The sequence below is a fragment of the Bubalus bubalis genome, chromosome 15 (genome assembly GCF_019923935.1).
Source record: "Bubalus bubalis isolate 160015118507 breed Murrah chromosome 15, NDDB_SH_1, whole genome shotgun sequence".
NCBI classification, from domain to species: Eukaryota; Metazoa; Chordata; class Mammalia; order Artiodactyla; family Bovidae; genus Bubalus; species Bubalus bubalis.
In genome coordinates, this window is record NC_059171.1 from 27,242,144 (window position 1) to 27,269,476 (window position 27,333).

At 37.8% G+C, this 27,333-nt stretch overlaps 1 protein-coding gene across 2 annotated transcripts in view; it reads left to right on the forward strand.

Annotated features, from left to right (window-relative positions):
* Window positions 1–27,333, forward strand: part of PKHD1L1 (PKHD1 like 1) — a 177,424-nt gene that overhangs the window by 130,737 nt on the left and 19,354 nt on the right. Inside the window, exons 60-72 of one of the 2 annotated variants that reach the window (XM_006069588.4) lie at window positions 1,194–1,297; window positions 3,321–3,450; window positions 4,185–4,306; window positions 5,868–5,958; window positions 9,319–9,467; window positions 9,550–9,672; window positions 10,209–10,320; window positions 10,402–10,518; window positions 13,663–13,828; window positions 16,427–16,659; window positions 16,848–17,015; window positions 22,160–22,317; window positions 25,188–25,323. In XM_006069588.4, the coding sequence (XP_006069650.4) occupies window positions 1,194–1,297; window positions 3,321–3,450; window positions 4,185–4,306; window positions 5,868–5,958; window positions 9,319–9,467; window positions 9,550–9,672; window positions 10,209–10,320; window positions 10,402–10,518; window positions 13,663–13,828; window positions 16,427–16,659; window positions 16,848–17,015; window positions 22,160–22,317; window positions 25,188–25,323 (1,809 nt within the window). Of the gene's footprint in view, window positions 1–1,193; window positions 1,298–3,320; window positions 3,451–4,184; window positions 4,307–5,867; window positions 5,959–9,318; window positions 9,468–9,549; window positions 9,673–10,208; window positions 10,321–10,401; window positions 10,519–13,662; window positions 13,829–16,426; window positions 16,660–16,847; window positions 17,016–22,159; window positions 22,318–25,187; window positions 25,324–27,333 lie in introns of those variants that run through there. The other variant, XM_044928623.2, reaches the window with a different exon arrangement.

Consider the following 27,333-nt stretch of genomic DNA (forward strand, 5'->3'; position numbering starts at 1 on the left):
TATTAATAATCATTGCCTGGATCTATTAAATCACTGAGGTTTAAAAAGGTAATACTACCATTCCCTCCTCTTTTATAATCTTGAATATTTCTATAAAGAGGAGCTTCCCCAGACAACTGTTTGACTACCTTGAAGGATAATTTAGATAGAAAAAATGTTGAATTCTTTCCTTTTATTTTTTGGTTTTCAAAATAATGAATTGGTTCCCAATCATCCTCTGAAGGTGACAAGGAGTTTTAGTTTTGTTTTCTTATGAGTATCATTATGAACTTCTTAAGTTCTTCACCATTTATACAAACACCGGCTCATTGATTTCCAGACAGAATTCAATTTTCCTTCTAGTGTAAAATAACTCTTCTCCAATGCATTTCATTAGACATCAGGTTTTGAAACAAGGAATATTCTCTACTGGGTTTTTTTTTTTTTTTTTTTCAGACATGAATCATTGTGCCCCAGTTAACCTGTATAAAAAACTGGAGTAATCAGAGTTCCTGACTCATAGATGTTGTACGAGAATTAAACATAGCCTGTTAAGCACTTAGTACAGAACTTGACATAGAGTCATCTCTCACAGATTGTTATGGCTGTTCCTAATAATCTATGAAATTGCTTTTTGTCACTTCAGTGGCACTTATGACAAACTCGATCTGCAGATACTTGGCAGTACATATTCTGGAAAAAATTATGTAAAGATAATGTCTTTAAAAAGCTCTTTGGAGCATCAAAATTGAAATGTCAGGTAAATTATAAATTGTATCTCATGCCATGCATTCTTAACAGGGACAGTATAACACTGACAGGTGTAAACTGACTCTTGGGTGCAAAAAAAGCTTAAACAGTCTATGGTCCTCCAAAGGGCCGCTATACAGTGACAGATATGTAGTTGTTGTTCAGTTGCTAGGTCGTGTCCAACTCTTTGTGACCCCAATATGTGGTACATCTGTGATATTAAAATTTCATGGAGAATGGATGCTATTCAGAAATAAATATCTAAAGAGGTTTTGGAAGGGCAGTGAAAAAACATCTTTAGAAACATTACCTTATTTGGATTAAAAGAACAAAAAATGAATGTAATTTCCTTGAAAAAGTTGAAAGCAAATTTGTAATTTGGAAAATTACTAGAACTTTCATAGTTTTTGAAAAATTTTTATTCAGTTTCAAAGAAAAAAATGTGTAACTCTTTTCCCCACCAGGAAATGCAAGAATAAGTAATGTGGAATTTTATCACAGTGGTCAAGAAGCCTTCAGAGATAGCACAGACCCAAGATATGCTGTAACATTTCTTAACCTCGGACAGGTTTGTACTTTAGTTTAAATTTTTGCATATACTCAAAATTAAATATTTTAATTTTATTTTCATTTAGCTTTACTTAATAGCCATACCTTAGAATTTCTAAAACTAAATTTAATATAATAAAAATTGCGTAGCTGTATTTCCCATTAACATTTTTAGACTCACAGCAGGAGTCTAACCATGTCCTTCTGGTTGTGTCATGCATGTCACGTTGGAACCATTTAACTCCAACCGTGTCATTCATTTATTTAAGGCCAGTAAGAAAAAAAAGGAAATGGAGCACAGGAGGTAGAAAAATTGAAGATCTATGATAGTATTTCATATCTCTGCTTTGCTTTACAATGACCAAAAATATGTCCAAATAGTTACTATTAAACAAAGTGAGTACTGCTTAAATTTCTCAAATGAAAAGTATGTCTGAATATCCATGCCTCTGTCAAAAGGGCATATTTATCTTCCCAGATAAATATCTGGGAAGATAAATATGCCTAGAGGGCTGGTGACTTAAGAAAAATGAGAAAGAGTATATTTCTTATATGGAATTTGAAAAAGAATTGATACATATATGTATAACTGAATCACTTTGCTGTACATCTGAAACTCACACAACATTGTAACCAACTACGCTCCAATATAAAATAAAAGTGTTTAAATAAAATATATACATATATTATTGGGGAGGAGATAAATTGGGAGTCTGGTATTAACATATACACACTGCTGCTGCTGCTGCTGCTAAGTCGCTTCAGTCGTGTCTGACTCTGTGTGACCCCATAGACAGCAGCCCACCAGGCTCCTCTGTCCCTGAGATTCTCCAGGCAAGAATACTGGAGAGGGTTGCCATTGCATTCTCCATATACACACTGCTGCTGCTGCTGCTAAGTCGCTTCAGTCATGTCTGACTCTGTGTGACCCCATAGACGGCAGCCCACCAGGCTCCCCCATCCCTGGGATTCTCCAGGCAAGAACACTGGAGTGGGTTGCCATTTCCTCCTCCAATGCATGAAAGTGAAAATTGAAAGTGAAGTTGTTCAGTCGTGCCCGACTCTTAGCGACCCCATGGACTGCAGCCTACCAGGCTCCTCCGTCTATGGGATTTTCCAGGCAAGAGTACTGAAGTGGGTTGCCATTGCCTTCTCCGATATACACACTACTGTATGTAAAATAGATAAACAACAGGGACCTGCAGTATAGCAAGGGAAACTATGGTCAATATTCTTGTAATAACCTATAATGGGAAAAACTATGAAAAAGAATAGATATATATGTGTAACTGAATCACTTTGCTTACACTTGAAACTAACACAACATGGTGAATCAACTATATGTCAGTAAAAATAAATAAATAAAATTAAAAAAAATCATGTGGGTTTGAAGTTGAAACCGCTAAACTACTCATTGACTGTTTTCCTACAGATATTTGAATTTGAATCCCTTGCCTAGAGTATCACCTTTCGTGGTTAAAAAAAAAAATCCCTGGTCATCATATAATAAACTATTCTGAAAAAATAATTTTTAATTTCTTTGCATTTTATGCTATGCTATGCTAAGTCACTTCAGTCGTGTCCGACTCTGTGTGACCCCATAGACGGCAGCCCACCAGGCTCCCCTGTCCCTGGGATTCTCCAGGCAAGAATACTGGAGTGGGTTGCCATTTCCTTCTCCAATACATGAAAGTGAAAAGTGAAAGTGAAGTCGCTCAGTCGTATCCGACTCGTAGCGACCCCGTGGATTGCATTTTATAAGTAGTGATAAAATATAAATGCATTGAAAACCACTGGAGAATTTTTAATTCACTTTTAAGGTAAACAATTTTTTTTTGCTTTATTTAATCATAAATTGAATAATATAGCAATTTCCTAGGATTAAAAGATCTCCTGGGAAATCATATCCTTTCATGGAATGTAAACTGAGTATTTTATTTATCAAGATTTGTTTACTGAAAATCACCTACTTCAATTTTTTTTTCTTTAAATATACTTTAGTTTTATTTTTTAAATGTTTACTAAATCTCAATGTTTTATAGATTCAAGAACGTGGCTCATCTTATGTTCGAGGCTGTGCTTTTCACAACGGCTTTTCCCCTGCAATTGGTGTATTTGGGACAGATGGATTGGACATAGATGATAATATCATTCACTTTACAGTGGGGGAAGGTAATATGATAATATTTTGGTCCAATAATCTGTCTTTCTCAGATAGCCTTGAATGCAAGCTTTGGAGCCATGGTGTCCAATTGGTCTTTCTGCAAAAATGGAAATGGCCTAAGTTTGTGCTCACATGGGAATTACTAAACTGCATGTGGCCATTGAACACTTGAAATGTGGCTAATGTGACTGATAAGCTGTATTTTTAAGTCTAATTATACTTAATTTAATTGTACTTACTTTACATATAAGTAGTCATATGTAGCTATGGACAGTACAGCTCTAGAATTATTTACCAGACGGGCCTCTTATGTGAGTTATCTAATCACCAGTATTTTAAATTACTATGACTTTTAACATATCAATCAGAAAGATTATTCACAAATAAATGCTATTATTTTATAAAAAGTAAGTTTGATTGTAGGGAATTAACCTTTCTTGAATATCAGTCTAAAGCATAATATAAACTCAATGAAGGTGTATACAGTATGAGTGTGTGTTTGTTAAAATCTAGGGCAGAACCTGTGAACCCACATATTTAACAAACACCACAGAAGATTCTATTTCAGGAAATCTGTTAAAGAGGTAGAGTATTAAAGAGTTTAGAGGATTTGCTCTAAAATTGAAGAGGTTCGTTTGTCAGGCTTAAACTAGAAAACTGATTTCATTGAAGAAATGAACAACATTCTCCATAGTACTCATTACAAATTTATATGTATTGGGGGGACTTTATTTTTTTCTAGGCATAAGAATATGGGGGAATGCCAACAGAGTCCGGGGAAACTTGGTTACACTTTCAGTTTGGCCAGGAACCTATCAGAACAGAAAAGATCTGAGTTCCACTCTCTGGCATGCCGCAATTGAGGTAGTATGAACAAATTTGAAGACTGTAAGCTACCATGTGTAAAAGTGAGAGATAGTGGGAACCTGTGGTATAGCACAGGGAAATCTGCCCAGTGCTCCCTGATGATCTAGAAGGGTGAGACGGGGGAGTGGGGTGGGTGGGCGTTCCAAGTAGGGGGATATTTGTATACATATAGCTGATTCACTTTGTTGTACAGCAGAAACCAACACAATATGGTAAAGCAATTATACTCTAATTTTTAAAAAAGGTGAGCTCCAGTCGCCATTGGATTTATCTGTGTTGGCATCCTTCGGTTTAAGTAGTTTTCCCTTATTTCCCTGCTTCTCCAATATTAATTACTGCTTTCAAGCTCCACTATAGGATTTCTCTGCTGCCAATTGACTGAATGCCTTACACATATTACTGTTTAACTCTGAATTTAGTTTCCTTCCTTAAATGAAAAATTGGAATGATAGACTTATATAGAAGGTCTAAAATTCATTTTTCATCTAAAATTCTTCTCTATGCAAGGTTATTTACTCTTATCAGATATTACTAATTGAACCCTATTTCCCGTGAAGTTTCTTCAATTACTTTAGCTATTTGTTTAGATGTAGAGTGAGATTGTGAACAAGAAAATAGAAAGTACAGAAGGAGGATTTGGAGGAAAGACAGCTTCCTTTTGTTTTTATTTTGCTTACTTAAACCATAGGAAGGAAAAGGAATTAAAAATAGCGCACTTTGAAAGATGGGATAGGGATTGAATTTTGTTTTTGTGCAACCGTTAATAATCACCTTAAAGCAAAATCCAAAAGTTGGACCTTAGTATACATTTATGAGATAATAATGTTCTCTTTTCATCTGTTTACAGATGTTAGAATGTAACCAAATGTCAATTGAAGTTAGTTATATCTTTTGAAAGATACTTTATTTTACTTTTATGAGTTGTATTTGACTATTTTATCCTCTTTAAAGATAAGGGTGTTTAATATGCTTTCAGTTAGATTTTGTCTGTTTTGCTGGTACTATTAGGCAAGAAATAAACCTTCTATGCTTGTACCTTTCATTTCTACCACTCTGATTTGGCTTGTAAAATAAAATTGTTTCGTAATTACTTAATACTTGTTCTAACCCTGTTTTTATTATAGCAGATTTTCTTTAATGAAGGCCTCTACTGAATTTAATGACCCACTATAATTGCCTCAGTTGCCTTTTTCTTAACTAATCAAATTGGTGACAGAATATAACCAAAAAGAGTGACAAAATTTTTGTAATCTTACTATAATACTGAAATTTGGTGTATGGCTTGTTAATATTGAACCACATCCAGTGGATTTTGGGACTGAAATGTACTTTAATGTACTTTTCTAATGAAGACTAAGGTATAGTATCTAGTGGTGGGTTTACACCAAGAACTTAAGGTAATTTCAGCACTTCATTTGTATTATAAATTTGAATGAATTAAATTTTTATTTCAGAAAGCATTGTGATAATTAGTTTACCGGTGTATGTTGCATACCTGCTCTCATTGTGTAATTGTGTAAAAGCCTGACCTAAAGCATTTTCTTTATCATTGTGCTAGATAAATAGAGGGACCAATACAGTCTTACAAAATAATGTAGTGGCTGGATTTGGAAGGGCTGGATACCGCATCGATGGTGAACCTTGCTCAGGTAAGTCTTTGGGTCATTAAAATTAGTAAATATCTTGTCCAAATTTGTTAGAAATAAATAATTATTGTTTGTCAGTTGACTATGTAATATCACCTCTTCCTGGGCACTGAAAGAACTCAATAAACAAAATTTTTTCTATATAATATTGGGTTTAAAGAAAAAATTAAAACCGATTTTCCTCTCCTCCTTCACCCACATCACTCTTCACACAGTGATATAACCCTTCCAAAGGGGAATCTGGCAAGAGCTACCAGAATTATAGAGGCATTTACCTTTGACTCAACATTTCTACTTCCTGTAATCTAACAGTTGCCTCTACAACAGTGAGAAAAAGATTTGTGAACAAGGTTATTCATCACAGCGTTGTCTATACTGGCAGAAAACTGAAAGCTACCCTGTGTCCAGTTATTGTGGGCTAGTTATAGAAAGCCAAACGTTGGAACATTAGGCCCCTCTAAAAAAGAAGGAAAAAGATGCATACCTATGTATTAGCATGGAGAAATCACCAGGATATTCTAAAATGATAAGTGGAAGTTTTAGAACAGTGTATGTAAAACTGTTTTGTGTAGAGTATGTTTTGTGGAAGAAAAGCAAGAAAAGACTATGAGTGGTCTATGAGAGCTTCTCGGGTGCCTCAGATGGTTGAGACTCTGCCTACAATGTGGGAGACTTGGGTTTAGTCCCTGGGTTGGGAAGATCCCCTGGAGAAGGGCATGGCAACCCACTCCAGTATTCTTGCCTGGAGAATTCCATGGACAGATGAGCCTGGCAAGCTACAGTCCATGGGGTCACCAAGAGTTGGATATGACTGAGCAACTGACACACACACACACACACACACACACAGTATATGCATTTACATAAAAAAACATTGAAAATGTTAAAGCAAAAAGTATTGAAGGTAAGTAGGAACAGGGTGCCTGGTCACTTACTACTGTATAAATATTTATAACCTCTTGACTACTAAACCAGGTAAATTAATTATTGAATCAAAAAAATAGAATAAGAGAACTGCAGGCCTTACCTCTTGAGAAACTTAGCTAAAGGAAATGGAATTTTCTCTGAAAAATGTATAGCCCTTCTACAGTTGATTTTTTTTACATCTCTGTAGTTATTTTTGAAATTTTTTTACCTCTTGAGAAACTTAGCTAAAGGAAATGGAATTTTCTCTGAAAAATGTATAGCCCTTCTACAGTTGATTTTTTTTACATCTCTGTAGTTATTTTTGAAATTTTTTTGAGTAAGCATTTTTTCTATAAATTCAAAAAATATTGGACTTTAGCTAATTTTATTTTTGTGCAAAATACATTTTGAAGGAATAAAACAACTTTGGCACAGGTTTAACTGATTCCTTGATATATGCTCCTTTTAAATATTGTAGTTCACAACAGCGTAAAAGTGGCTTTCCTTTGACTTAAAATTTTAAAATATGCAATTTTGTAAACTTTCTTTGAAGTGTTGTTGTGGGTTTGTTTAAATCAAAATATGACCTGTGAATATGAGTATTTACTAATATGTATAATGCCATGTAATACATTTTTACTGACTATGTTGATCTTCCCAAATAATTGGGAGTGTTTATAAGGAGGTTTTAGATTTAAAGCAATTGAAAAGTGAGACATCACAAAGGAATTGAAGATTTAATTCCTGGGATGCAACATCAATTTACGCAATTCATGTCCGAGACAAGTGAGGGGCTGGGAAGCTGGGAAAGGAACTCTGACACAAGTAGGTCCAGAGGTGAAGCCATGCTTGTCCATGGGGCTACGCTGTGCAGAAGCAAGGTGTAGACATGAAAACAGCTTCTTAGGGAGAAAACAAAACAGAAATCAGGCAAACTGACCATAGGCAAAATGTCAGTCTCAAAGAAAGAAGGGAAAAGCAGTAGAAGATGGAGGCAGTGAGATCTTGGGGAAATTGGACAAAAGAGCTGGTACAATGTACAATTTAGGAGACAGTGCTCCTCTTTGTAAGGAATCCTTAAATTTATGCATGGTTAGGAGGGGTTGTCGGAGAAGGCAATGGCACCCCACTCCAGTACTCTTGCCTGGAAAATCCCATGGATGAAGGAGCCTGGTAGGCTGCAGTCCATGGGGTCGCTAGGAGTCGGACCCGACCGAGCGACTCACTTTCACTTTTCACTTTCATGCATTGGAGAAGAAAATGGCAACCCACTCCAGTGTTCTTGCCTGGAGAATCCCAGGGATGGGGGAGCCTGGTGGGCTGCCATCTCTGGGGTCGCACAGAGTCGGACACGACTGAAGCGACTTAGCAGCAGCAGCAGCAGCAGGAGAGGGTGTTTAAGGTTACTCCTCTGGTTTGTCCATAAGTAAAACTTTCATGAAAATCCACTTTAATTATCCTGTATATTAATAATGGGTATAGCTTCCATTTATTGAAGCACTTTATTTATTTCATTTCATTTTGAAACAACCCTGAATTAGGCATTAAAATTTTTTATGTATGAGGAAACTGAAGTTATAAAATTTTAAGCATCTTTCCCAAGATCATGCATGCATTAATTCAAGAAATACTTGATGAACACCTACCTCTTCATTACCTTCTAGGCTTTAGGAATCTGGCAGTGAAGGGGCTAGAGACAGTTCCTTCTCTCATGAAGCTTATTGCTAATAGAAGAGAGGAGGTGAATAATTCACAAATAAGTGGTAATTAAACATCAAAGTAAAAAAAATGTAATGCCATGTTAAGTGACTTGAAGTGCTACCTCGTTTTGTTTTTTGTGTTTTTTTAAAAACATTTGTTTATTTATTTGACTGCACCAGGTCTTAGTTGCAGCATGTGGGATCTTTCAGTTGCAGTGTGCAGAATCTAGTTCCCCAACTGGGGCTTCAACCTCCTCCCTCTGCATTTGGAGCATGGAGTCTTAGCCACTGGACCACTAGGAAAGTCCCCCTGAAGTGCTACTTTGAATCAGGTTGTCAGAGAAAGCTTTTTAAGGAAGTGACTCTGAACTTGACAAAGGGATGATCAGAAGAAACCAGGCAACAAGTGCTACCATTGTATTTTTCAGTTTAGCATTGTTTGAATCCAAACTTCATAATCTTTCTAAGGAAACTCATCTTTAATCAGATATAATAAGTTAAGGGTACTAACTCTAAGTCAAAGTTTTGCAAATGAATATACAATTATTCTGAGTAACAGTGAAGAGACAAATTAGATGAGAAAAATGTTAAATAAACCATAAATGGCAGAGCCATGCAAATATTTGATTATCTTGTTAAAACTTGCATCAGAATTATACATTTACTTTTTGAAAAGAATTTCAACTTTAACCAATACTGCTTATAACTGTCATTTGATTCATAATGTTAATTCTTTGCTTCTCTATTTCCTTCAAAGGTCAGTCTAATTCTCTGGAAAAGTGGTTTGACAATGAAGCCCATGGAGGTTTATTTGGTATCTATATAAACCAAGATGGCCTTCCTGGATGTTCACTTATACAGGGATTTACCATTTGGTCATGCTGGGATTACGGAATTTATTTTCAGGTAAATGGATCCCCCAAAAGTGATTGTTTATTTTCTTTAATGATTGTATTCTGTACTGTGTAACCTACAAATTCTATTACAGACCACGGAGAGTGTGCATATCTACAACGTGACCCTGATTGACAATGGAATGGCCATTTTTTCAATGATTTACATGCCGTCTGCTCTATCTCACATGATTTCCAGTAAAACGGTGCAAATTAAGGTAAGAATTGAATGCAGCCACACAAAGCAGAAAGAACAACTCTGAGAAGGGTAAAATACTGAATGCAAATGATTTTCTCGACTTCGCCCTTCTAGTCATACCTCCTGCTTTTGTGCCCGTTGTCTTCTGCCAGGAATCTCTCCATCCTTCCCTCTGCCCGCTCCTTCCCTCATCTCTTCTTGCTTATCACCTGCTAATCTTGCCACAGTTAGTTTAATTTTCACTCACACTGTGAAGTCTCCTGAACCAGCTTAGGTAGGTTTGACACTTTGTCCTCTTTCTCTTGCTACTGTTTCGTGCACAAATTCCTATCATAGAAACACAACATGCCATTATATATAATTATTTATATGCCTGTCTCCCCACTCCTGCTTTAAGTGTCATCCACTCAGGGTAGAAATCACATCTTTTGCATCTTGGTTTACTGAATGATCCATTTCTCAAAGTTATATAGGTTGTGCTTTGCTACAGTGGAATTCAGTACTATTCGTTGTCATGTTGTTATTAAAGCTTACCTTTTGAACTTTTTTAAATAGAACTCCCTAATTGTTGGAAGTAGCCCTGAATTTAATTGCTCTGATGTCTTAACTAATGATGATCCCAATATTGAACTTTCTGCTGCCCATCGAAGTTCTAGACCTCCATCAGGTAAAGATTTTAGAACTTTTGATTTTGGGGTTCATAAGAGTGCATGTGCAAATTTCATTGACTTTCTTCTTCTTATAAAAGGTGGGAGAAGTGGGATTTGCTGGCCTACCTTTTCTTCAGCACATAACATGGCGCCTCGGAAACCCCATGCAGGGATCATGAGTTATAACTCCATCAGTGGTCTTTTGGACATCTCAGGCAAGTTTAAACATAGTCTTTGAAAATCTACTCAATTAAGTTATGTAAAGACTATGTAGAATATAACTAGTAATTTCATTGTTAGTTTAAAAAAGTAATGATTAAAGTAATCTGCTCAATATGACAAGCAAAGAAACTGGACATCAGAGTCAATTTCAAGAATGGTTCCCTTGGGAGTTCTCTGGCAGTTCAGTGGTTAGGACTCTGCATGTGATGTAGCCAGAAAAATTAAAAATTAAAAAATTAAAATTAAAAAATACCATTTTTGTATAAATATTAAAGAATTGACATTACATTTTCCTTCTCAAACAAGAGAAAAGGCACTGGTATAATGATTTAATATTACTTAGTTTCTCTAAATTGGAATGCCCTTTTGTATCATTTGGGTTATATTGTATTAGAACCTTTTACAGCTGAAAAAATTTTAGTTCATAGAACTTAAATGTTTTCCCAAACTTCCACTGCTTTTGGCAGAGCCAGGATTAGAATCAAGATCTCTTGACTTAAAAATCCACTGCTTTTTCACTGAACCAGGCTGCATCCTTAAAAATATAAAATAGTTATATACAAATTCATATAGAGAATATAGCAAGTATTTTCAATTTTCCCATTAAATACACTGAGTCATTCTCTATTTCAGTTTAGCAAGTCTCCCTTTCATGAAAACTTTAACCAGTGTCCCCTCAAAGAAACCAGGTCAATAACTTAGACACCTAAGTTTTGACATACTATTTCTCATAATTTTAATTCCTAGAAATGCAAAACAAATTATCATCATTTGTCTGTAGTGAGAACCAGAGTGAGGCTATGGTGAGGGTAAGTGTCAGGCCAAAGTGAGGATTAGGATCAGACCCTAGTGAGCATGAGAGTCAGCCATAATGAGTATGAGAGTCTTGCAACAAGGCGGACGAGAGTCAGGCCATAGTGAGGAACAGAATCAGGTCCCAGTAAGGAATCATTCAGGCTTTAGTGAGAAAAGGAGACATGCCCCAGTGAGCCAAAGAATCAGGCTTCAGTGAGGAAAACTTTCAGGCCGCAGTGAGGCCTAGAGTGAGGCATTTGCTAGGCAAAGAATCAGGCCAAGAAAGGACTAGTGTCAGGCTCTAGGGGATGAGTTTCAGGCCCTAGTGAGGACAAGAGACAGGCTGATGTGAGGACCAGGGTCAGACCATCGTGAGAACAGACTCAGGGCCCGTTGAGGAGCACAGTCAGTGCATAGTGAGGACAGAGTTGGGGAAATGAAAATATGTTTCACATTTTTAGGAGTTAAAATTATGAGAAAGAGTATGTCAAAACAGAAATAGATGTCTAAGTTATTGACCTGGTGTCTTTGTTGATGGGCTTCCCTTGTGGCTCAGCTAGTAAAGAATTCGCCTGCAATGTGGGAGACCTGGGTTCGATTCCTGGGTTGGGAAGATCCCCTGGAGAAGGGAAAGGCTACCCACTCCAGTATTCTGGCCTAGAGAATTTCTTGGACTGTGTAGTCCATGGGGTTGCAAAGAGTCAGACATGACTGAGCGACTTTCACTTTATAACGTGGATAGCCTCGCCAAAAATTGCTTAACGTGCCGCATGGGTTTAAGACCAATAAAGGATATCTGCATAGTGTATGAACAGCATCTACTGCTGCAATATTTTGTTAATATTATTCTACAGGTTTATATTCATGTATATGCAATATTTTCTTACAATAAAATGTAATCAAGCAGGGTAGTAGATAGCACATAGCTAATTTGAGCATTTTTTGGAGCCACTTTTTACTGTTTTAAGTTTTTTTTTTTTTTTTTTAGTTTTTTTTTTTTTTATTTTATTTTTAAACTTTACATAACTGTATTAGTTTTGCCAAATATCAAAATGAATCCGCCACAGGTATACATGTGTTCCCCATCCTGAACCCTCCTCCCTCCTCCCTCCCCATTCCATCCCTCTGGGTCGTCCCAGTGCACCAGCCCCAAGCATCCAGTATCGTGCATCGAACCTGGACTGGCAACTCGTTTCACACATGATATTTTACATGTTTCAATGCCATTCTCCCAAATCTTCCCACCCTCTCCCTCTCTCACAGAGTCCATAAGACTGTTCTATACATCAGTGTCTCTTTTGCTGTCTCGTACACAGGGTTATTGTTATCATCTTTCTAAATTCCATATATATGCGTTAGTATACTGTATTGGTGTTTTTCTTTCTGGCTTACTTCACTCTGTATAATAGGCTCCAGTTTCATCCACCTCATTTTAAGTGCGAAAGAGCTTGTTTTTTGATCCAATCAGTTTTATCTTTGGACCACAAATATTTGCAGTAAAACCAAGGGAGCAATAGTGTTTCAGTTATCCTTTTCTGCATAACAAATCATCCTCCAAATTCAGAGCCTTTAAACAACCATTTTTTAGCTCATGATTCTGTGGCTTGGCAATCTAGGTTTTGTTCAGCTGAGTAGTTCTGCTAATCTTATCTAGGACTGTTCACTGAGCTGCTGTCATTTTACAAGATGTCTTAGGGACTGGTTAGTCTGGGATAGTTTCACTTCCATGTCTGGTGATTGGTGCTGGCCCTTGATGGGATAATGGGAATGATTGAGCCAAACATCTCCTAGGCTTACTCACATGCTGATAATCACAGAATTCCCCCAAAGTACCAAGAGAGTGAGCCCTCATATGCAAGCTCTTTTCAAATCTGTTTATGTTACTCTTGTCCCATTGTATAAAGCAAATCACAGAGAAAATATGCCAAGCTCAGAGGAAATACAAGAGAAGACTACTCAGTGGTGTGGATTTAGTCCACAAATGGTGGTGGTCTTACCCGACACATGGGCTCACCTGGTAGCTCAGAGAGTAAAAAGTCCGCCTGCAGTGCAGGAGACTCAAGTTTGATCCCTGGGCCAGGAAGATCTCCTGGAGAAGAGAATGGCAACCCACTCCAGTATTCTTGCCTAGAGAATCCCAAAGACAGAGGAGCCAAGTGGGCTACAGTCCATAGGGTTGCAAACAGTCAGACATGACTGAGCGACTAACACTTACCTGACACGTAAGAGCTCCATGTTCAATGTAGTGTTAAATGACATGTTTGGTGCAATAGATTTGAAACAAAACTGATTCGACACTTTCTCTACAGCAGATAATCATTTTCCTATTATTTTTGTTTTAGATACAACGTTTGTTGGATTTAAAAATGTTTGTTCAGGTGAAACTAATGTAATATTCATTACTAACCCTTTAAATGAGGATTTACAGCATCCAATTCATGTGAAGAACATACAGCTGGTTGACACTACTGAACAATCGAAAATATTTATCCATAGGCCTGATTTAAGGTAAAATATGTGAAAATTAAGCTTCTTCTTCCCTGTCATCACAGTTTTCCATTGTTTTATTTCCCTGCCATAGACCTGAGAAAGTTGCTGTATTTAAAGTAACTGTTCATGTCTATGAAATTTTAATTGGCATTATGAAAGTGTCTAATACATCTATGCCTTCAGGTAACTTGAAGAATCTAGGCCTTATTATGTATATTTTCTCATTCTTTTCTGCTCGTGTATCATAAACAGCACCATCTTTAAACATGAAAGATAACAGACTGAGTCCAAAGTGTATTTGTACATTAAGATCTCTCCATTAATAGTCATTAGAAATGAAAATCATGTCTATCATTTCTTCTCTTTCCCTTACCTCTTTTATTTCCTTTTGCTTTCCAAATATCTTTGGATATTTGGAAATATCCACAGTGTATATTTGGAAATTAAATGATTCATTATAATCATGTGATTTAGAATATGCAGAAACTTTGAATGATGATTTTTTTCAATCACAAAGGTTAGTTGGTGTCAGAATATTTCTAGAAGTTGAACCACTTAGATCCTAAGTCTTGAAGGAATATAGCCAGTAACTGCTATTCTTCATAAGATGGACAGACCAGGAATTTAGATATAAGAAGGTACTGGAGGAAAGAAAATTTCCATTAGAGCTCTTTGACCATTTTCAGTACAGAGAGAAGACAAGAAATAATGCTAATTAGATAGATATCTTTTCAGAGAAATGCAATATTTCTTAATTAGTTTGATTTCATCTGATCTTATTTTGATGAAAACCCAGTATCTCCTCAATAACTGTTAAACTGAAGTGTTTTTTGGCTCACTGGAGGCTCCCCCCTCCTAATAGCTAATATGAGCTATTAGCTCCTATTTAGTTATCATTGAATCTTTCAGATTTCGTATATAACTTTAATATCTAGGTCATGGAGAAAACATTATGTTTTAAAATATGTCTTTGAATTCTATGCTTTTATTGGGATACTGTTGGCACAGTCCCAGATCCCTTTTACTAGGTAGCTCATCCCGTCCTCAAATGCTCTACATGTTGGCCAGTAATGACCTGCATTTGCCTGCTTTTCCAGAAGATTATTCAAACAGGAGTAGTTCTGAGAGGCTAAAGCTCTCCCTACTACCACCTTCTTGCAGTCCATAAAAAAATGATTAATTTATACAAGAAGAGGTAGAACCCCTCTGGGTGTAATTCATGATCCAGAGGTTCTCTTGAGATCAGATTGAAGCTGGTATGTAGACCATAGTTGTCCACCTTTTTTTCCCTTGCTATATATGGCTTCTCTCCTTTCCTCTTCTCTCCTTTCCTTATTGAGAATTCTCTTTATAACTCACTTGAACAAAAATCCACATCTCAGGTTCTGTTTCTTTGGAACCTGAAGTAAGATGGAGCCCTACACTATAATGTAAGAGTGCCACTGGGCACTCTATTCACAGACTTGCTTACAAAAACACTCTGCACACACTTGAACACAAAGAACACATAGCCTACAGAAATGTTTATAAATAATCTCCAAAACTAATAGAGTAGAGTAAGGAATAGTTTATAGTTTCACATCTTTTTTAGCAAAAAGCTCAGGTCTACTAGATAGTATTTTGTTTCTATAACTCTGGAATAAATCTTATTTCCCCATTGTATGTATCATATAGTGTAAGTATACTATATACCATGTATATACAATGTCTGCTGCTGCTGCTGCTGCTGCTAAGTCGCTTCAGTCGTATCCGACTCTATGCGACTCCATAGACGGCAGCCCACCAGGCTCCCCCGTCCCTGATTCTCCATACAATGTCTAGTACATTGCAAATTAAGCAGCCATTTTTATTATTATACCTAATAACAGTCAACACTCCAGGTGGCTCAAGATGAAAGCAGAATACCGTCTATGATTGAACTGCATGATGGGATTATAGTATTTCATCTCTTACAGTTTGGATATCTACAGAATGGTTATTAAAATATATAGCATAAAAATTATAATTTAAGTATATCCGCTTGTATATACATAGACAAAAGCCTACAAGAATGAATATATACTAATCTATAATTTTTGATGAGCCTAAAAACTTGGGATAGAAAGTGAAGTGGACTGAGCTTTTATTAAGGATTTATTTTATAGGAAACATGCAGTACATTTATAATTCTTAAAGAACCATTAAAAAGAAGAAAAGGAAGGGAAAAATATAAAGACTTCCCTGCCAACACAAGGATTTTATATGTCTGCACTACTGAGTAATTTACCTACTCTTTGAGCAGTGTTAGTATATTTTGAGCAATGCACAAATATGAAATGTATCATTCAACAAAATATAAAATAGCAAAATGGAATTTAATTTTTTTCTCAACAGATATAAATTGTCCTTTTGAAATGTTAATGAATCATAATAATAGACCAAGTCAATACAATGGGAAAGCATCATTACAATGCTAATTATATATGCTACTTGGTCCCACTTTGAATCCTTTCTGAAATAAGATTCAAACAATGTTGTGTTACTCTAATCAAATATGCAACTATATTTTAATGCTCTCCAGAAATAGGGAGTTTATACTAAATCTAAGTATTTATGCATTTCACCTTTTCTCCCCAGTAAGGTGAATCCATCAGATTGTGTAGATATGGTTTGTGATGCCAAAAGGAAATCTTTACTTAGAGATATGGATGGCTCCTTCCTGGGGAATTCTGGTTCAGTGATACCTGAAGCAGAATATGAATGGAATGGAAATAGCCAGTTTGGAATTGGAGACTATAGAATTCCTAAGGTGATGCTCACATTCCCAAATGGAAGTAGAATACCTGTCACTGAAAAAGCACCTTATAAAGGTTTGTTGGATCTTACTCTGTTAGTCTTCAGGTTCATGGAACAAAACATATTTTTTATTTTTAATGATTGATGTACTCTAATGTATATTTTGTACTTATTAATCATGTATACAAGCAAAAGATAATATGTGAATGCTTTTGTAAGGAGATTCTGTTTCATTTATAAATGTGTTTTCTACCATTTCCAGGAATCATTAGAGATTCAACCTGTAAATACATTCCAGAATGGCAGGGCCATAGGTGCTTTGGGATGGAATATGCAATGATGCCTATCGAAAGCCTAGATTCCGACACAGAAACTCGAAGACTCTCCCCGGTGGCTATAGTGAGCAGTGGTTATGTTGATCTCATTAATGGTAGGTATTCAATGTAAATCAAATAGAGTTACTCAAAGCATTCACTCTTTATTAGATTCATGGACATATCTCATAAATTATCTATCACAAAGAACTAGCAAACATCTGAACTTCCTTGCCTTCTGATTGTAAGAAAGATCTAAGGAAGGGAAAGAGACTTGATTCTTCAGCAGTACCCCTCCCATTAGAAAGCAGGCAATGACTCTAAACTGACCGTTAAAAGAAGAGCAGGCAGGTTATGCCTTGAGTCGTCTTTATAGGTATGAATGTGGACAGAGGAGCCTGGTAGGCTGCAGTCCATGGGGTCACAAAGAGTCGGACAAGACTCAGCGACTTCAATTTCACTTTTCCTTTCATGCACTGGAGAAGGAAATGGCAACCCACTCCAGTGTTCTTGCCTGGAGAATCCCAGGGATAGGGGAGCCTGGTGGGCTGCCGTCTATGGGGTCGCACAGAGTCGGACACGACTGAAGCGACTTAGCAGCAGCAGCAGCAGCAGCAGTGGCATAAATACATTTAAGAAAAAATTGATCTGAATGTCTGCAAAAAAACCCCAATTTTCCTTACATAAATTAAAAAACTGATAATGTGATATTTGTAATACTTGAGAAGGAACAGTGTCAACCTACATCTTTCATTTTCATAAATCCTTGGAAGATTTAATCTTGAATCAGTGAGTTGTGAGGTTTTTTGTTTGGCTTTGGTTTTTGTCCATCCTGATTTCTTTGCCTATGAAGACTGTCTTGTCAAGCTCCAGAATCTAGGTCCCTTCCATTCTGGCCCTTGTTGGCTCTCATATAATGGAAGGCAGTGGTCTCCTGAGGATTCAGATCAACTCTGGTGTCCAAGAGTTTTTGAATAAACAGGTGAAGTTCTAAAAGCTACTTAAAACAGAGGGCAAGGACTCATTATATATCCCTGAAGTGGCACTGGCTCAAATATTGGTTCCTAATCGTGCTTTTAGAGTCTTTGAAATGCTGAAGGGGCACATAACCAGGAGCAGAAAGATCTCTCTGTCCTTGACAATGTCACAACATATACCAGAATATTCTGAAATTCCCAAAATAGCCAATACCCTACAAGTTCATTTTTTTACCTTGTTGAAGAGACTAGAATGAGCTATGTCAGCTCGTTGATTTTAACTCGCTCCACAATTCTGCTCTGACATATAATCTGCCTGGTTTCTATGACCTACAGTCAACCCAGTTTCAAATTCTACCTTTCAGATTTTATAAAGCAGAGAAATCATGGAAAGAATTTTAGACCAGTAGGTGACTAATGAAGAGGTTTACAAATTGCTCTGTTTTATATGGGGAAAGATTTTATTCTTCTTATTTTTATATTTTGCTTTTCCTGAAAGGCATTACAAGTTTTCCATTTATAATAGTGACATGACATTTCTCTTTTAAATAAATTTTAAACAGTGACTGTCTAAGGGTAAAGAACCCACCTGCCAACGCAAGAGACATGAGATGTGTGTTCGATCCCTGGATTGAGAAGATCCCCTGGAGGAGGTGATGGCAACCCACTCCAGTATTCTTGCCTGGAGAATCCCATGGACAGAGGAGCCTGGCGGGCTACAGTCCATAGGGTCACAAAGAGTTGGACATGACGAAACTGACTTAGCACACATGCACGTCAGTTTAATGAGAATATAGTTTCAGTTCAGTTCAGTCACTCAGTCGTGTCCGACTCTTTTCGACCCCATGAATCGCAGCACGCCAGGCCTCCCTGTCCATCACCAACTCCTGGAGTTCACTCAGACTCACGTCCATAGAGTCAGTGATGCCATACAGCCATCTCATCTTTCTGTTGTCCCCTTCTCCTCCTGTCCCCAATCCCTCCCAGCATCAGAGTCTTTTCCAATGAGTCAACTCTTCACATGAGGTGGCCAAAGTACTGGAGTTTCAGCTTTAGCATCATTCCTTCCAAAGAAATCCCAGGGCTGATCTCCTTCAGAATGGACTGGTTGGATCTCCTTGCAGTCCAAGGAACTCTCAAGAGTCTTCTCCAACATCACAGTTCAAAAGCATCAATTCTTCAGTGCTCAGCCTTCTTCACAGTCCAACTCTGACATCCATACATGACCACAGGAAAAACCATAGCCTTGACTAGATGGATCTTTTTTTTTTTTTATCTGATGTGTTATTTATTTATTTTTTTTTAATTTTATTTTATTTTTAAACTTTACATAATTGTATTAGTTTTGCCAAATATCAAAATGAATCTGCCACAGGTATACATGTGTTCCCCATCCCGAACCCTCTGTTGGCAAAGTGATGTCTCTGCTTTTGAATATGTTATCTAGGTTGGACATAACTTTCCTTCCAAGGAGTAAGCGTCTTTTAATTTCATGGCTGCAGTCACCATCTGCAGTGATTTTGGAGCCCAGAAAAATAAAGTCTGACACGGTTTCCACTGTTTCCCCATCTATTTCCCATGAAGTGATGGGACCGGATGCCATGATCTTCGTTTTCTGAATGTTGAGCTTTAAGCCAACTGTTTCACTCTCCTCTTTCACTTTCATCAAGAGGCTTTTTAGTTCCACTTCACTTTCTGCCATAAGGGTTGTGTCATCTGCATACCTGAGGTTATTGCTATTTCTCCTGGCAATATTGATTCCAGCTTGTGTTTCTTCCAGCCCAGCATTTCTCATGATGTACTCTGCATATAAGTTAAATAAGCAGGGTGACAATATACAGCCTTGACGAACTCCTTTTCCTATTTGGAACCAGTCTGTTGTTCCATGTCCAGTTCTAACTGTTGCTTCCTGACCTGCATACAGATTTCTCAAGAGGCAGGTCAGGTGGTCTGGTATTCCCATCTCTTTCAGAATTTTCCACAGTTTGTTGTGATCCACACAGTCAAAGGCTTTGGCATAGTCAATAAAGCAGAAATAGATGTTTTTCTGGAACTCTCTTGCTTTTTCCATGATCCATCAGATGTTGGCAATTTGATCTCTGGTTCCTCTGCCTTTTCTAAAACCAGCTTGAACATCTGGAAGTTCACGGTTCACATATTGTTGAAGCCTGGCTTGGAGAATTTTGAGCATTACTTTCCTAGTGTGTGAGATGAGTGCAATTGTGCAGTAGTTTGAGCATTCTTTGGCATTGCCTTTCTTTGGGATTGGAATGAAAACTGACCTTTTCCAGTCCTGTGGCCACTGCCGAGTTTTCCAAATTTGCTGGCATATTGAGTGCAGCACTTTCACAGCATTATCTTTCAGGATTTGAAATAGCTCAACTGGAATTCCATCACCTCCACTAGCTTTGTTCGTAGTGATGCTTTCTAAGGCCCACTTGACTTCACATTCCAGGATGTCTGGCTCTAGGTCAGTGATCACACCATCGTGATTATCTGGGTCATGAAGGTCTTTTTTGTACAGGTCTTCTGTGTATTCTTGCCACCTCTTCTTGATATCTTCTGCCTCTGTTAGGAAATAATAGCAATGTGGCAAAAAGTATGACAGTGTTAGAAGGATTATTGAAGCTTGGGATGTCTCTACTAGGTGGAAAGAATATTTCCAAGATAAAATTAGTACATACCACTAAAGTTTCCCTCAATTTTATTTGTTTTTAAAATATGGCTTATGTTACTCTAAATGTTTTATTTTATGCATAGAAATGTCCGTGTTCAAAACCCACAAAGAAGGTTTATTTAAAAGCAGGATTTATGTTTTTATTTTTTAATATAAATTTATTTATTTTAATTGGAGGCTAATTACTTTACAATATTGTATTGGTTTTGCCATACATCAACATGAATCCACCATGGGTATACACATGTTCCCCATCCTAGGATTTATGTTTCTAAAGCTAAGGAATATGTTATGCTCTATTTGAGCTTCAGAAGTTTATATTGATGTAAAATTCAATCGAAGTTCAGTTATAAATATTGATAATTCCAAGCAAGCTAGGAAATTGAGCAAAACTAATGAATAAATACATCAGGAAAATTCATCATTCCATATCTCACTGCTGTGTATATATATAATCCCAGCCACTTTAAAACTGAAGTGCAATAGAGAAGTTTCTTACAAGTCATGTTACATGTGTTCTGGAAATGTCTGGATTCAGGTGAAATTGTCCACTTTCTTTTGGCTTTTGAGAGAGTTTAATGGAGTGTTATTTTTCACGTTTCTTCTGTTTATGTATGATGTTGACCCTCCAATAGTACCTATCCTCATTCACAAAAATATTAAAGTAAGAAGGAATGTTAAAGGCAATAAAAATAAACTTAAAAGTTTGTCAAGTTAAGAAATTAACTAATGAACAAATGAGTGTGTGAAAGAAATAATACATCAGTGATTTGGACATTCAATTGTGTATGTTTTCTAGGTACAAGCTGTATTTTTAGCAAATTAGCTCTGCTAGAGTGTATTTCTCAATAAATGGTTTGAGAAAGTTGTTTCCCCACCCAAAGTCACATTTGATAGGAGAAAGCATCAAGCATTTTCTTCCTCACTGTGAGGCCTGGACATGATTTTTAAAATAGATATATAAGTAAACCTGCTATTTCCTTTAATAACCTTCCAATGCAGATCCTCAACATATTAATTTACCTTCTGACCCTGAGCTGTCTGAAAGTAAGGATAGTAGAGAGGGAGTTGCTTCCCTGTGTTCCTTTTCAAAAAAAAAAAAAAAGTTTCCGTGCAATGCATTGTTGTTTGCTTAAAGTCCGTCAGGAGCCTTTATTTGCTGGCTGCACTGGGCCTTTGTTGCCACGCACAGATTTTTGTTGCTGTGCCTGGGCTTTCTCTAGTTGCAGCGAGCGTGGGCTGCTCTCTACTTGTGGTGCCCAGACTCCCTGTTCAAGTGGCTTCTCTTGTTGCGGAGCACAGGCTCTATGGTGCACAGGCTCAATAGTTGTGGTGCTCGGGCTTATCTTCCCACCAGGGAACAAATCTGTGTCCCCCACATTAGCAGGTGGGTCCTTAACCACTGAACCACAGGAAAGACCCCTGCCTTCTTTTTTAAGGCAAGGCTTCAGAAATAGCTTAGATCACTGAATGGACATGTGGATGGATAATGGCTGTAAATGCTGAACTTGACCACTGCAATTTATTTTGAATACAATTACACTTCAGGATTTGCACTAGTAATATTCATAATACAGAACATGAACTTTCATTTGTGTGGATGTAGGCCCACAGGATCATGGCTGGTGTGCCGGGTACACATGCCAGAGAAGACTGTCCCTGTTTCATAGCATCGTGGCTCTGGGCAAATCTTATGAGGTCTACTTCACAGGCACCAGTCCTCAGAATCTTCGACTGATGTTGCTTAATGTTGACCATGACAAGGTAAGGCAAGATAGAAATAATTTCTTATTTTATTATTGGTTCCAGGTGTACAGCAAAGTGATTGATTCAGTGGTACATATACACGTGTCTATCTGAAACCAACACAACACTGTTAACCACCTGTACTCCAATATAAAATAAAAAATATTTAAATAAATAAATGAAGTAATTATTGATAAGTATGTAAAGAAATAATAAAAATTATTTCATTTATTGACTGTCAAGAAATGCACTTTGTCATTCAGTAATTCTATGATGATTATTTCTGTTCAATTATTTCGAAGTAATTTATTTTAAAAAGTCTAAAAACAAACAAAAAAAAGAATTACTGGGGAATCCCCTGGCAGTCTAGTGGTTTAGACTTGAAGCTTCTACTGCATGGGTCGGGGAACTAAGATCCAGCATGCCATACAGTGTGGCCAGAAAAAAATAATGAATAAACTTAAAAAAATCAAAGGCTTAAAAAAAGAGTTATTGGTGTTATTTGCATATATTTCTATCCGCTAAGGACTTTACTTCCCTCCCTGTCCTCTGGGCCGGGAGTTGGTGATGGACAGGGAGGCCTGGCGTGCTGCGATTCATGGGGTCGCAAAGAGTCAGACACAACTGAGCGACTGATCTGATCTGATCTGTCCTCTGGGACAACATCAGCCTTACAGCTCCTTTTCAGGAACCAGTAGGGTACCACTAAGAATACTGAGAATCCAGACAGCTTTATCAGCCTGAGAGCACACAGGAGTTCCCAACACCTCTCCACATATGCACTGGCTTGTGCTGCTACATCTGAGGTGTGACAGCGAGCCCTATGATTTGTGTGATTAGCAAGCAAACCTGAACTTGTACATAAAAATACCATGCATCTAAAACCAGCCCCTTAGGATTATATTGTCATTCTTCCATGCTGCTGTTATTTATATATGTCAGAAATACACCTTTGGAACTTACTTCAGAGATCACAACACATTATCTAAAATATCTTCAAAAATGTCAGCTCTTTGTTGTAAAATGAATTCAGCTGGGATAATTAACTTTATGCTATGTCAGTGGGAAAAGAGTATGAGGTTAAGTAGAAGTCTCATACTATAGATTTTTTTCCTAAGAGTATGAGACTCAGAAGTCCCAGAGTATCAGGAACTGATACTCATCAGTAATGAGTATGAGATGAGGCATAGAGAGGAGTAAGGAAAGGAGACACTTGAGAATGGTGAGAGCATTTCCATCCTTTCAGCTGCTTGAGATAAAACCTTGGAATCATTCTTTATTCCTCTCTTTCTCTCACATTCCTCATCTAGCCCATCTGCAAATCCTATTGAGAGTTCCTGCAAAATGTCCAGGATCTGGCCACTCCTCACCTCCAGTGCTTCTATCCAGCTTGAGCCAACATTATCTCCTCCCTGGAGTAAGACAGTTCCCTCCCAACTCCTCCTCCTGCTCTGCCTTTGCCCCCTCTGTGGTCTGTTCTCAGTAACAGAGCTCAGTAACCACTGAGATACTTTCAAAAACACAGGTCAGAGTAGGCCACCCCTGTGCCCCAAACCCTGCAGTAATTTCCCCATTGTCTCCGTACAAGAGCCGGAGTCCTCACAATGGTCTACAGGGCACCTGAAAATCTCCCGCATCCCTTAGCACTCTGACTTCTCCTCCAGCCATGCTGTGCCCCTTGCTATTCCTCACCACACCAGACATCTTACCCTCTGGGCCTGCATTTCCGATGATGGTAAGTCTGCCTGGAACATTCTACATTCTACTCCCAACTTCCTCAACTCTCATTCTCCTTTGTAGGCCTACCCTGACCACCCCTCCCTGCTGGCTCACCCAGTTAGTCAGACTCTGATCTACCTTTCCTTTCTTTTCTATGGCACTTCTCACCTTTTAACATGCTTCATACTCTAATTTTTTTTATTTCTATTAGTTATTGTCTCTCCCTATTCTAGGATGTAAGCTCAAAGAGGGCGGGGACTTTTGAAAGTTCCTAAAATAGTACCTGAATCAGACAGGGACTCAATTATTTTAGTGAAAGAGAATATTTATGTGTAGCTTATTAGATTTCTTATAAATTCTGCCCTGCCTTTGCAAAAGCCAAGTCTCCTTACTTTATCTGATAGCATGAAATATGGGGAATGAACATGAAGGATGACCCACAATAATCAGGATAGTTATTTTGACTGATTTTTTTTTATCTTACTAACAAAATTTTCTCAGAGATGAGCAGTGTTTTCAACATTAAGTACCTAACTTTGTGTGGTTGCATTGTACAGAAGAGCACTGCTAATGCTCCCATTTTCCCTGCCCCTGGAATTGAAAGCCTGTGTTGAACGTCATCTTTTAAAGGAATTCTTTCTTTAATTTAGAGGTTGTCCTCTAGTATTTTTTCTTACATTGCATTCTTTCCTATGAATACGTTCATGCTCAATCGCTCAGTCATGTCTTACTCTTTGAGACCCTGCTGCCAGGCTTCTCTGTCCATGGGGCAGAGAATTTCCCAGGCAAGAATATTGGAGTGGGTTGCCATTTCCTTCTCCAGGGGATCTTCCTGACCCAGGGATCAAAACCAAGTCTCTTGTTTCTCCTGCATTGGCAGGCAGATTCTTGACCACTGCACCACATGGGAAGCCCTTTCCATGAATTCACACACACCTTGCATGTTTGCATGCATGCTGAGTCGCTTCAGTCATGTTCAACTCCTTGTGATCCCATGTTGAATGTAAATCTGTTTAAAGTTTTTAGTTTAATATTTACCCTAAATCCATAAAACTTTGTTTTAATATTCTATGGAAGGCATGTATAAAGGATATTTTCAAAGTGCTCAATTCTAAGTATTCTGTTTCATTGTTCTCTTTACATGTAAACATGTTGTTTATTTTTAATAGGCTGTTCTGGTAGGAATTTTTTTCCCCACACGTCAGCGTTTGGATGTCTATGTGAACAATACACTGGTCTGCCCCCAAAACACAGTGTGGAACTCCCAACAGAAACATTGTGAACTTACTAGACAACTGTATACAGGTATTTGCTCAGAAAATACAGCATACATTGTCTATGTACTTAATGGTGTATAAAATTCTTCATAGTGTTTCATTATTAATGTTTTTAGTTCCTTAGCCCTTGACAAATACAGAGAAAATAACTGTTTACCCACGGTCCACCACACACTAAGATGTGTTCATTTAGAACATGTGTGCCCTGAAAGATCCCTCCTGATGGAATTCGTATCTATCTGCACACCTGCAGATAAAAGTCTGTGTGTACCATGGCTGAACATTTATATGCTACACTTTTAGTTCAGTTATTCCTGCGTACAGCAGAGATTTCGCTTAGAATTTTTGCCCTGTTTGCTTCACTTCTCTTTCGTAGAGGTTAGAACCTAACTTCATTGGTAGTCACCAGAAGTATTGCCGAGAAAGTTAGCATAACAGCAGCTGAACATTGTGAAGTAAATATGTGAAATAAACTCTGGATTTAAAGGAAATATATGAAAGAAGCTAACTTGCGCATTTACCAGTGTTGCAAAACTGGGATTTATCTCTGCTCCTGGAAGATTTTTTGTTAAACAGGGTCCTAATAAGCCCAGTCCACTCCTTTCCACATGTGCTACTTATCATCATATTTTTGTTGCACCCCCTAATCCTGGTTAATGATTACATCAATGTGTGCTGTAGATCATAATAGAAGCTAGACAGGAGAGTATGAATGAACAACCCATAATCATTACTGTCTATGAAGCAAGTCCTACTTCTACTAATATGAATAGCTGCTATTTCCAGAGACATTGCTATGTGTCAGGCACTGTGCTAAGTGCTTTGTATATAATAACTTGCTGTTCCTATGTCCTAATAATAACCCTCTGAGGTAGGCACAGATGAGTAAACTGAGACACAGGGCGATGAAGTAATCTGCCAAGGTCTCTGTCCTAGCTCAGGCTGCCATAACAAAACACCATAAACTAGATGGCTTAAAAACAGAAATTTATTTTTTTACTATTCCGGAGGCTGTGAGATCAGATACCATTATGGTCTGGTTCTGAATACTTGCAGATGGCTGCCTTCTCACTGTAATCTCAGGTGGCAGGGAGGGGCTGGGGAGAGAGCGTGAGCTCTCTGGTGTCCCTTCTTATAAGGGCCTTAATTCATCATGAAGTCCCCACCCTCACTTCATCTGAACCTAATTACTTCACAAAGGCTTCATCTCGAAATCCTGTCACATTGTGGGTTATGGCTACCGTAGGTGAATTTGAGTGGGGGGACACAATTCAGTCCAGAGCAATATCAAAGCTGGAGGGGCAGAGCAAGGTACTGAACACATAGAGTCTAGCTCTATAACCCACGCTCTTTGTTATGCTCCTTGGCCTCCTTGTAAACCAGGAGAGTCAGTGTTATTTTTAGACACAAATGATTGCACCTATTTGCAGCTTAATTTTTATAAATTTTAACTCTTTTTTTTAAAAAAAAAAAAGACAATACTTTTGATACAAAGTACTCTATCATTCAAGTCAAGAAAATAGAATATCAACAGGCAGAATTTAATAAATTGGTTACAGGGAATTGATTACAGAAGTCTGCAAAACAGTACCACCACTGCCCTTTTAGAAAATTTTTTTCTGAAATAGCATTGTTTTTAGACAAACATTTTGCTTTGACACTTAGAATGAGAATAATATCCTATTATGACTGTACATATCGCTTTGCTGCTGCTGCTGCTGCTGCTAAGTCGCTTCAGTCGTGTCCGACTCTGTGCAACCCCAGAGACGGCAGCCCACCAGGCTCCCCCGTCCCTGGGATTCTCCAGGCAAGAACACTGGAGTGGGTTGCCATTTCCTTCTCCAATGCAGGAAAGTGAAAAGTAAAAGTGAAGTCGCTCAGTTGTGTCCAACTCTTTGCAACCCCATGGACTGCAGCCTACCAGGCTCCTCCATCCATGGGATTTTCCAGGCAAGAGTACTGGAGTGGGGTGCCACTGCCTTCTCCGACATATCTCTTTAGGTTGCCCAAAATGTGAAGACATGAGAAAGTTACCTAG